We start from the raw sequence: 11,906 nt of genomic DNA, 5'->3' as shown, positions 1-11,906 counted from the left end.
ATTTCCGGTAACTTCGAGGGCTGATATAAATATAACTGCGCTAGCAGCGCTCCGGGACAAGCACAACACAGACAGCAGGAAAGGGAGAAAAGAAAAAAAAAGCAGAAGAGGGGGAAAAAAAAGTATTTGAATTCTAAATCTTGGACTGTTCTTTTTTTTTTCCCATTTCGGGGCTACTTCGACTATGCCTTTCTTAGGACAGGATTGGAGATCGCCTGGGCAGAGCTGGGTTAAAACTGACGACGGCTGGAAAAAAACCTCCGACGAGACAAATAACAATGTTGCCGAATTGGAGAGGTTAGTGAATATTTTTTTATTGACCCCCTGAATCTCGATAGAGGCTAAGGGTAACGCTTCTGACTGAAAGTCTTGCATAGCACAAAAGAGTCGTAATCAAAATGCAATACTCTGGCTACTCTAACTTATGAGAAAACGTCGGGGGCTGGATAAACACAGGGGTTTATAGATTTCATTGCCAAAAAACCCCTACTAGAATGTCCCGGTTAGTCTTATTTGAACGTCGGAGTGACAAAATGACTAATATCAAAGCGATGGATTTAATAACGGAAGATGTTAGGATGCACCAGGCTGTTCTACCACCGTGCTGTGTTTTAACATCCATCATTGACGCCAGCCTTGCGCCTTGTATCAGTTCTGCAAAAGCGACACTTCCAAGCTGAAGAAAACCGTTTAAGTGAACTGTTTTGATTGGTGGTTTGAATATTGTGTTTCAACCTAGGTCATAAAAGCAATAGAAAGGAGCAGCGTTTGAGTGATGTTAAGCAGTCCTCAGCTGTTCCTGTTTTCCATTTCTTGGAGTTTGGCTTCAGGTGACAATAACGCTGTAAATCGCAGAGCTCTTGTGTATTGTACGTTTAGGCAGTGTTTCGCAAAACATTAATCACCGTCCTATAAATAGTGTAGCAGATGGGATTAATAGACATCTGTTGGGTATACAGTATGTTTCAAAACAAGTGTATCCAGAAATAAAAGACTTCATGGATTGGTGATGGGAACAGGACTTTGTTAGGAAAGTGGATGCTGTCGAGAATGATATGACAGCCCTTGCCATACTTTTCATACAAACTGCAATGAAGAGTCCAGCCTCTTATATAACCTCTGTGTCAGATGAGCTGCCTTTCGAATTGCAAGTCATGCTTGGAGTGTATTGCATTTCGCGTGACCAGAGTAAAAGCAAATGTTTTCCTTGGGAAAAATAAGTGACTGGATGTGAGACATTCTCGCGTGGTTCTAATCCCAGTATTGATTTCAGTTCGGCCTTTTTTGAATGGTCTGTCATCAGCTGATGGATAAATGTTTCAGCCTTTCCTTTCAGCAAGCAAAGCGCATCATCTGACCTGTGCCATCTGTAACAGAAAGCCCGTATGACCCCTAAGATCACATGGAAGTGAATCAAAACCGAATATAGCATTTAGCCACTGAATGAATTGCTGTCCTTTTAAATGCAGGTGTGCCTTTAGGCTACCTGCATGGAACTCAGTGTAAGCTAAATTGGTGAACAATTTCATTTTCTGCATGGTTTCTTCCAGTTACTGCAAAGGCGAGGAATTTTACAAAGAAAACCTCTTCCTTGCTATGAATTGTGACGTGGCTGCAAAGAAGAGGAAGAAAGACCTCCTGAACAACAACACCAAGATTCCTTGTAAGTGTGGTGGTGTTGTAACATTCGTTGAGCTCTAAAACGAAAACTGTGCATATGGAATTATGTCGGACAAGGATGTCTTTAATGGAATTTTCATTTCCCCTACAGATTTCTATCGGGATAAATGGATACATGTTCATAAAGGAAGTACAAAAGAGGTATAGGCTCAATGCACTGAGGTATTATACAGTTTACATCTTTTAATAAGGTTGAGATTGATTGATTTTTTTTTTTTATGTCTGTTCCCAGCGCCATGGCTACTGTACTCTGGGAGAAGCTTTCAACCGACTGGACTTTTCCAGCGCAATCATGGATTCCAGACGATTTAATTATGTGGTGAGGGTAAGTTCAGGTCCAAGACACCAGCTAATGCCCTGTACTTTGCGAATTTAGCTAGTCAGGCAATCTGATTTCATGGGGATCTCCTAGTCTAGAACTAGGATCTAGGAACATGCAGTTTCAGTTTCAGCTCAAGTCACAGAAGACAAAAACTTGTTTTCTCTCTCTCTCTCTCTGTGTCATGGAGGGGTCTTATCACCAGTCTTTAAGCAAGAGAGCCAAATCAGAGGGTCTCTTTTCAGTGGTGTGCAGACTCTTTGAGGGCCAGTCTGGAGAGCCTATACTTATCTGTACTATAATTATGTGACTGGCTGTGGAATGGGGCACGTGACTGTAAACCTACAGGACATGACTGGATGAGGTGAAGATCTTCCAGGTGACGATGTTTAGCACTGCTCTTCTCATACTCCCCTGCACATCGACCTGCACTGTCCTTCTGTGCAAGCTGAGCAGTCGTCTCCCAATCTCCAGCACACAGCAGAATTCCACACTGCTTGATCAGAGAAGAATCGAGAACTTTCCTTCTTGCAAAAAAAACAAAACAAACTGTACTGCTTTCTAAAACAAATAGCGTGGGTCTATTTTTAAGTGGGCCTTTCTTTCCGAAGTATAGAAAGGTCATTGTGGCAGACAGAGGATCAACAAGAGGTAGTTATTCTAGCCCGTTAGCAGTCTGCACCTGCATTAACTGCTGGGCTGGGAGCTGAGAATGGTGTTTGTGAAACTGAACCAGCAAGTCAAATGATTCACAGCCTCCGTGAGTAGCAGAGGCATTCCAATCCAGTCTTCTGATTTCATTAATTCAGTCTGCCGTGCCAGGGCATTTTGAATGCTGATGGAGGAAGTATACGATTTCTCAGTGCAGTTAGGCTGTGGGGTATCGGTAACAAGTGATTTTTTTTTTTAAATCGAGATGTATCTAAAAAAACAACTTTGGATTAACGAAGTGTTGTATGTTCATTTAAAAGTGCCCTGTTTGCTCACAATGCAGCTAAATGAAATTGCTTATTCCAAGCACTGGTTATTATGAAAAAAGAAAAAAAAAACACCTGCCAGAGAACTGGCCTGGACGTGTTAAGGAGAGATTCTCCCACTTGTGTTGACATGTGCATCGTGACTCAGTTTGAAAACATGAAATGTCAATGCATTTATCGAGTTCAAAGCCTGGAAAGTGAACTATTGATTGAAGAAGATATCCTGTGTATTGCCTTCTACTGAATAGAGTACTTTCTGAGACCTAATAACAACTTAGTCTCTAAATGTATTTGTGAGAAAGTAATATGTTGGGGGGAAAATGGAAGAAATTATTAAATAAGTAAAAGGTAAAGAGGCTGAATGAGAGAGCAGAAAGCAGCTGCTCCTGTTAGACTCCTTGCAGAAAAAGAATGAAGGCACTTAATTTGACTCTCAGGGGTTATTTTGCAGGGGTGCTGATAATAATCACATGTTCAGAGCAGCACTGAGCGACAAGCCAAGTGGCAGAAGCGCAGTTTCTCCATGATGTCACTGTGCAGGATGAAGAGTCAGGGGCTCAACAGTTACATGCCAGTCATGCCTGACTCAGACCGCTGTGCTAACACAAAGTGACCTCCTGGGAGCTATTCCTTATCACCTGACACTGGCTTCTATGCACATTCGGTCGCTGTGCCATGAAGCACTAGCCTCATTCTTAATGGGTTCTGTGTTCGGCATAGGTTCTGCCACAAGCTTGCTTCTTCAGCACTCCTGCATTTCCTAGAACCATTATATGTTCGGGGTTAAGCTCATATACTGGTTTCTTTTTAAGAGAGGTCTCGTTTGAACATATGAATTAATAGGCAATCAGATCAGAGCATCAAAGTTGTTTTTTTTACTAAGAGTGCAAATGAATGTTTCTTCTAAACCAGCCTCTGTTTTTTAAGATTCACTTTTGAAAGAGAATTATGTAGAAAATAAGGTTTAAGAAATCATTATGGATCTCTGGCGATAATACATTAGGTGGGATTTATGCAGATCAGAAGCAATCTCTTATAATAAATGATTAAAGCAGTAGTTTCTTTTTTTTAAATATGTGCTTTTGAAAGTTTTGGAACAATCAACATAAAATCCTATTTTATGTAACCCTTGAATGCTTAAGCCAATTAAAAGTTTGGTTGGAAATGACTTAAAAGAAATTAATTACTACATAGTGGCTTACATTTGAGTATCAAGAATGCTCGATTTGATCTACAAACATAAGCAGTGGCAGAAAATAAAAACTTATGCGGAAAGAATAAATACCATATTGCTATCTCCACGTAAATATTGAAAATGTGCACCTCTTGGTTTTTCTATGGTAACCTAGTTTAAACAGTTTATGCTTCAGAAGCTGTCCAGACTCGGTTTTAGCTTTGAAAATAAAACCTTATTTTTGCAGGGCAGCACAGCAAGACTTAACTGATGGGAGAACAGAGCGTCTGGAAAGCTGACAGGATTATATTTATGTCTCATTCTCTAGCTGCTGGAGCTGATTGCGAAATCCCAGCTGACGTCGCTGAGCGGAGTTGCTCAGAAGAACTACATGAACATTCTGGAGAAAGTCGTGCAGAAAGGTGAGAGCTGAGCTGGCTCTGGTCTCTCGGGGCTTGGCAGATAAAGCCGTTGGATGACTTAACATTAAGAAGCAGGCCCGTTAAGAGACTGGCAAAATATTGCTGGGCCACTTTCAGCTCCAAGGAATTTTATAATTGTCTTCAGTGGAAAGAATGACTGTCATTCGTGAGCAAACATGGGTCTCAATTGTAGTGTAAACTAAATGTTCCCTTAACTAAACAAAGAATAAGGTTGTTTGGAAATGGTTTTTATCCTACTCGTAGACCAGGACTGTAGAGCAGGGTTATTCTGCCAAAATGCGCAAGACACTTCGCACTTTTAGTTCCATCATGTGAACAGCAAGTGTAAACATTTCTACCAAACCTAAAGGTTTAAAATGACTCAGTAGCTCCTTTAAAGTATTTCTTTCTCCGTTAGTGCTACTGATTCCATGCTCGGCGTAAATGCAGTTTAAGTATAATAACAATGACTTGCAAATTCCCGACTTGGCTGCAGTGTGGGATGTGTGTGTTTTTTCTTCAAATACTAAAAGACGCTTAGGCCAGAATTGTCAAAACTTCAGTGTACTTACTAATCAAAAGTTACAAAGCCAAGTACTTGATGGTGGGTTTTCACTAGATGCACGCAGGAAAACTCTGGCAAAGCATAGGCTGCCAAGAAGTACTTGATTAATGTTATCTCTTTGACATAGTGTGAACCTCAAAAGCTGAGATGTGGAAGATTCTGACAGGAAAAAAACAAGTCAACATCAGTGTGTTCCAGTGTTGCTCTTAGCTTCCTTCACTGGTTCCCCATCTGGCACTGTTTTAAATACCTGACAAGCAGGCGCCACTTCTGCCTCGCACACTGGGCCTCAGCCAGCGCAGGAGATGAGCTGCGTTTTGTAAATGTTCTCAGCAGCTGGACTGGTCTCAGAACTTTCAGTGTTGTCATGAATCTACTCCTAGTGCCTGGTTATTGCGCTCTCACCAATTTACTTGAAATGTCTTTATTTAAACAGCCCAGCATTTAAATGTTTTCCAGCATCCCTTTGTATTTACAGTATAGCACAGCTGGCTCATATCGATTTGTTTTGGTCTCGTGAGTTTGTATAATTCAGTAGTTGGGTCCAATTCTACCTAAGATAACAAGATGACGAATGTCAAGGGATAGCACAATTATTACTGTAGTGTTTGGCGTTAATCATTTGTGAGAAATAAACCAGGGAGGCAGCTGCAAGGGTGAAGATGGGGAAGAGGGGGGGATGCTAGAAAAGATGCGAGCAAAGAGGGCTCAGAAGATGAACATGTATATGTGAAAGAGCGACCTCTGTGTGAAATGGAGTGTACGGAGATTTTCTGTTCTAGTAAAAAAGCTTTTCTAAAGCATGTGATGCTAACTAGATTCTGCAAAAACTTTTTGCTTGTAAAACAATTGCACAACTGTGCTGACTGGAATGATTTCTGCTACAGTGCTGGAAGATCAGCAGAACATCAGATCTATCAAGGACTTGCTGCAGACGCTGTACATGTCCCTGTGTAGCCTGGTGCAGGACATGGGCAAGTCGGTGCTTGTGGGAAACATCAACATCTGGGTCCATCGCATGGAAAACATCCTTCACTGGCAGCAGCAGCTCAACAACATACAGATTACCAGGGTGAGAGCAATGGGGAGACTAGATAATACAGCACACGCTTGAATAAATAGAAGATAATCGTACTGACTGCATCTTCATGTTCTCTGGACTTATGTGGAGGAGTGACTACTTTTTTTTTGGGATGGATTTACTAAATAATTTAACAGATCCAGTCAACACCACAGAAAAATGTATGGGATAATGTTTTTCTTAGACTGCTTTAACGTCAGACCATTTTTTAGTTTATTTTACAAAACAGCTGGATAACACTGCTGTTTTCTCAGCCAAACCTTAAACGCCACCACTGAACATGAAACCTTTCCATCTCGGCAGCCATCTTTGAACGGCATGACTCTGACGGACCTCCCCACGTGCCTACAACTGAACATCATGCAGCGGCTGTCCGATGGCAGAGACTTGGTGAGCCTGGGCCAGGTGTGTCCGGAGCTGAATGTACTGAGCGAGGACAGGCTGCTGTGGAAGAAGCTGTGCCACTACCACTTTTCCGACCGTCAGGTGAGCTTACTGTATGACACGCGTGTTGAAACTCCTTAACTACACATTTCTGGAAACAGCTGTGTAATCTTGGGGGGGGGGGGGGGAATACATGCACTGGCTGGGATAAAGCCATCAGACGATCTTTAAAGGCTATTTAGGAACACATGTTGTGAACAATATCTCCCCCTCCAATTCTCTAGTTTTCTAGATAAGTCAAATATCTTATTAGTAAAGATATGATCCTAAAAATGATCTTTGCTTTCTTCTGCGTGCAATGTTGCAGTCCAGTGAAGTTTTTTTTTTTCTTCTCACCTCTAGATCCGAAAACGTTTGATAATGTCCGATAAGGGCCACCTAGACTGGAAGAAGATGTATTTCAAGCTGTCGAGGTGCTACCCCCGCAAGGAGCAGTACAGCGACACCCTGCAGTTCTGCACACACTGCCACATCCTCTTCTGGAAGGTAAAAGGCAATACCAGATACTCTTGTCAGCAGCGCCTGAGTAACCAGGACGTTCTTTTCTGCTAATCACTTTGGCAGACAAATTTTCTGACGTCAGACCGGTGAAATCCTAAATTCAGTCGTGTGTGTGTGTGTATATACAGTATATAGTCATTTAAAGCCTATAACCTGTTAGTGTTCAAGAATCGTTTATGTGATAAATATGAAAATTTGAATTTCTTTTTGGAGTAATGTATTCTAGTATCATCCTGGTCTGATGCTGAAGCTATATTATAGTGTCCTGGAAATGCTGGAGTTTAAGGGAATGGTCCTCCCACATAGTGTTTTAAACATACCTAGGCTTTGCCAAACTGGAGATGAGTCTTAACTGTTTCGGAATATGATTCACAGACTTTATAGTTTTCAAACTTATATTTTTGGTAATTAATTCAGTGTTTTCCCAATGTGCACACTCTCTCTTGTGTCTCTGATCCTCTTTACTTGAATACAGTGAAACCTGAGGCTGGCTATGTCGCAGAACGTTGTTCATTGCCATGGCTTGATCCATGACCTTGTTCCTGTCTTCTGTTTTCAGGACACAAACCACCCCTGCATAGCCTACAACACGGAAAGCTGCTGCATTCCTGTCTCTCCACAGGGTTTTATCAATCTTTTCAAATACTGAGGACTCTTGTCTGCTGTGCTTTAAACACTGAATTGTACATATGTTGATACGCAGTCCGGTGTCTTCTGGATGTCTTGAGATGGGACTAGCCGTATAGTGACTGGTTTTGAACTCCGAAAGTGTGAAGAAGAATGTGGGGAGAATGTGTGACAAAATGAGTCGCTGAGCTATTTTGTAAGAGGAATTTGGACATATAAAAGGCTGGACAGCTACAAAGGATTCTTCAGTGAGCTGGTTGCAATAACCTGCTTATCCATTTACATTGCACTGCTCATATGAAAGCACAACACTATACACAATGCACAACGTGCTGTTTTGCTTTCTTGATGCAAGACTTGCAGGTGTTTTTTTTTGTAACTTTATAACTATCAAGCCAGTTTAGCTTTAGAGTAGTTGGAGGTTTTTTTTTCATTACAAATACCTTCAAATGGTAATTCCTACCAATATCTGAAGCTATTTTACAGCAAGAGGAAATGTAGCTAGTAAAACAAGATTATATAGCTTAATATTGAAAATGTTTATCTCCATTTTTTTGGCTGTGTAATTTAAATATGGTCCACTGACTTGGCAGGTTCTGTTTCTTTATTTAATAGAACTCTAAACTGTTCTCAACAGAGCTGTAAGAATTGGAAATAAGCTACGTTCTGACGGAAAGACGGCTCCTTCTGATCTTCACTAATGTGTTGTAAGAAACGCTAGCTGGGGTCAGTCGGGCACATTTTGCACTTTTCTTTGAACTGTGCAATAAAGACGAAGGAAAAGCTTGAAATGCGCAGATTTGTATTGGAGTACATAAGGATTTGTTTCCGAGCGTGTATATATAAAGCTATATTTTTATGTAAATGATTTTTCCACTTTTTTTATACATTTGATATTTGCTTATGTTTTTTTCTGTTCCCCTAAGGACTTGATTATATCCCCTAAGGATATAGATTTGTATTTGTGTGCTGCATTTTTGATTGCAATATTGTATTGAATAGAAACTACATCATCAAAATATTGTACACCTCTAAGAAAAGCTGCAGTGTAGGTATTGACTGAAAATGCTGGGTTTTGTCTTTGTTTTAGGTGCTTCTGAATTGTTTACTAATTGAAACAGAACAGAAACCGCAGTCATTTAAAAGCATTTTTATAGCAAGGTCTAGTGAGGGGTTAGGAGGGACACTAAAAGAAGAAAGCATTAATGGGAAAACTACTCAAATTTATTTATTAAGAAATTTCAGTATATAGTCTATTGAAAATTGGCTATGTAATATTAAGATTTAATTTTGAGACTTCATTCTGAAACAAAACTTGATTTAATGAGAAGCAGTAGCATTTTCAGGAGTACTGCAACTAGAGTTAAATCAAAGATGCATTTAAAAAAATGTAGAAATGTGAGAATTCTGAAGTCTTTAATGTTTAATTTTTCAGTATTCATTTTTTTTGTTTTTCTTCACCCAGCTTCAGATGTTTTATATAGTCCTTATGACTTGAAAGCGATTTAAAGATGATTAAAACGCAGTTAAAGCAGCAGATTTTCAAAATGTGATCAGGGACACTGCTCATCGATTTGCCACGGTTGTGTCAATATTCTGAAGCCAATATCTGTAATTTTAAAATGTTTTTTTTTCAACGCACTGCTGCATGACGGTATTAAATATTTTTTAAAAAGCATTTTTTTGTTTCTCAGAGCTGAACAGTACACTTTGGGAGGTTTTTCCATGTTGAAAAGAAGGCTTTTCAGTGCTAGCAATGATTCTCACCTACATTGTGTCTTGTGTTTCACTGGCTCCTGCTGGATGAATGACCACTGTACATGTATGTGTGATGCTAGACCACCACACTTTTGCTGTGAGGTGGCAAAGTGTTTTCCTTACTAAATAAATTACTGAAACACTGCTGCATCCTAGAATTCTGCTTCTTTCATATGCATTCGTCAAAAGCTGCAGTGCACTATTTCTGCTCATACAGTAGATCAGAATGAATACGGGTGATCTGGTTCAGATTGATCAAGTCCGGGTGGGAAACCAATACTCCTCTTCGGACAAATTGCAGATGTACCTTTTTTTGTCCAAGCTGGGTGATGATTGATTAATAGATTGCGTGCGCTAGGCTGGGGAGTTCTCTTTGCTTAGAAGACATTCATTCAGAACAAATATGCAAATTTATAAATATGCATCTACAGTATAGTATATTGATGCAGACATCCTCTGAAATGCTTGTATGAAAGCTAAAGGGAAAGCACAATCGGGTGGTAAACGGGTTTTAAGATCTTATTGGCAATTAGGAGCAGCTCATGGAGTTAATTGTCAAGGATCAGCTTTTAACCATTCCTGGATTTTTACCACACTTCTCATTCTGTAGAGTTGTCTTGAAGAGCAAGTGGTTACTATTCATGTCCGTGCACAGGGGCTTAGTCTAAAGAGTTTAGAAATAGACTTCAAAGAAATAGTGGTAATTCCATACATAAACAAGGCTAAAAAAATGCTGCTGTATCTCTTTTATACACACATCACAATCCAATAAAATAATATGCAACAAAATGCATAGCAAAATTGAATTTCACAAACATACCACAGAATGGTTACTAAATAAAGATGTGATATTTAAGGACATCATCAAAAAATATCTAGTACTTGTACTTAAGAGTGGGAGGGGGGAAGGAAATGACTAAATTTCTGTATGCAACGGTATTATTACATTTGTCATGATATTGCTCACTTTAGCTACCTTCTGCCTTATGTATGTAAAAACTAGCCTGGAAACAAACCCAGAAAAACGAACACTGAAGCATCAAATCAGTAGTCCATCCGTTTTCTGTAACTGCTTCATTCCTAGAGGGTGAAAGTGAGCTTGAGCCCCACCTAGTGGTCACACAGCGCAGCTAGGCAGGACACACACGCATACGAGAAATCAATTAGAGATGCAAGTTCACAAACGCCACCAATGGTTTTGGGTTTTGCGAAGAAACCAGAGGACCCATAGAAAAGTCACGACATTAGTTTTAGTATTGCGTCGTACCAAGCAAGCACTACAAATGACACTAAAACAAATGTCATGACTTACACACAGGTTACAGTATGCCATTTGTATATGGCCCTATAAAGCATTTTGCATGCGATTATAACATCTTATATAGCAGTTATGTAGGCATCATGAAGCCACTACGCAGCAACATTCAAATCACTGCAGCAATAAATTACTGGACACCTGAAGAAGGCTCCACAGCCGAAACGTTCTCTTCTTTGCAGCATGGAATAAACCTTAGCCCGTTCCTGTGCAGCCTACACATGCTGACACAGCTACCTACTTGAAGTTCAATAAAATGCTAGATTCAAAAAGTTAACCATTTTGCTTGTATCCGTTCTCTGTGATAAACCAGCTTGACTCAAACATCAAAATCCCACTTTTTGTCCGATAAGTCCAACGATTTCACTGAACATGCTGCATAAGATTAAGCAAATGTCCTGCCCTCTGGTCAGAGTACAAATAAGGGAGGCATTTTTTTTAACATGACAAATTCAAACCACTGTTGTAACTATGGTTTTGACAAAGAACACGTCACACAGACCAATGACAATTAAAAGTTTTTGACAGGATTGCCACCCATCCAGTTTTCATTGGGATAGTCTGATCGTTTGACTTGTGCCCAAGAGGCAGAGAGCTGTCTTTAATGGTTATGATCTATCCTATTCCGGCCTAGTGCCTGGAGACCACTTTTACAAGTCCTTGGTTGCCAAAAGCCTGGATAAATATCATCCAGATTGGCTACATATGATTTCTTCATGACTGCAAAGTCATTTACAGAACATTGGGGATCTTCAGCTCTGAAGGTTGAGTTCTCTTAAATGAATAGACTACTTGCTTAAATGGTCACAGAACTTACCAAGGTTCCCAGACTTCAGAAGGCAATAATTTATGGCGGAATCTGCCTTTTACTTTGGCAAGGTTCAAACAAAGGAGATACTGCAGCAAGAGGTATGACCAATTTCTTGCTCTCAGTGTCACTATTTACATTCTTGTTGACACAGTCTGGCTCAGGCTTACAATGAATATGCACACGACTTTCCCTCCCAGGGTCATGGCAATATGGTAGCACAGGGGTTATATGG

At 40.2% G+C, this 11,906-nt stretch overlaps 1 protein-coding gene across 1 annotated transcript; it reads left to right on the top strand.

Annotated features, from left to right (window-relative positions):
• On the top strand, positions 1-9,697 carry fbxo32 (F-box protein 32). The gene is made up of 9 exons (XM_088929241.1): positions 1-297; positions 1,551-1,663; positions 1,772-1,821; positions 1,913-2,005; positions 4,479-4,572; positions 6,025-6,209; positions 6,522-6,704; positions 7,005-7,148; positions 7,723-9,697. The coding sequence occupies exons 1-9, from the start codon at positions 185-187 to the stop codon at positions 7,810-7,812; spliced, it is 1,065 nt and encodes a 354-aa protein (XP_088785367.1). The 5' UTR covers positions 1-184; the 3' UTR covers positions 7,813-9,697.
• The last annotated feature ends 2,209 nt before the right edge of the window (positions 9,698-11,906 follow it).

Source organism: Atractosteus spatula, chromosome 12 (assembly GCF_055471065.1).
Source record: "Atractosteus spatula isolate fAtrSpa1 chromosome 12, fAtrSpa1.hap1, whole genome shotgun sequence".
NCBI lineage: Eukaryota > Metazoa > Chordata > Actinopteri > Semionotiformes > Lepisosteidae > Atractosteus > Atractosteus spatula.
This window is presented reverse-complemented; position numbering and strand designations above follow the sequence as displayed.

Excerpts from the sequence above, each read along its gene's own strand:
- fbxo32 (XM_088929241.1), top strand. The coding sequence starts at position 185 with ATGCCTTTCTTAGGACAGGATTGGAGATCGCCTGGGCAGAGCTGGGTT. Across the intron at positions 2,006-4,478 it reads GATTTAATTATGTGGTGAGG|CTGCTGGAGCTGATTGCGAA; the intron begins GTAAGTTCAGGT and ends CTCATTCTCTAG. Across the intron at positions 6,705-7,004 it reads ACCACTTTTCCGACCGTCAG|ATCCGAAAACGTTTGATAAT; the intron begins GTGAGCTTACTG and ends TCTCACCTCTAG.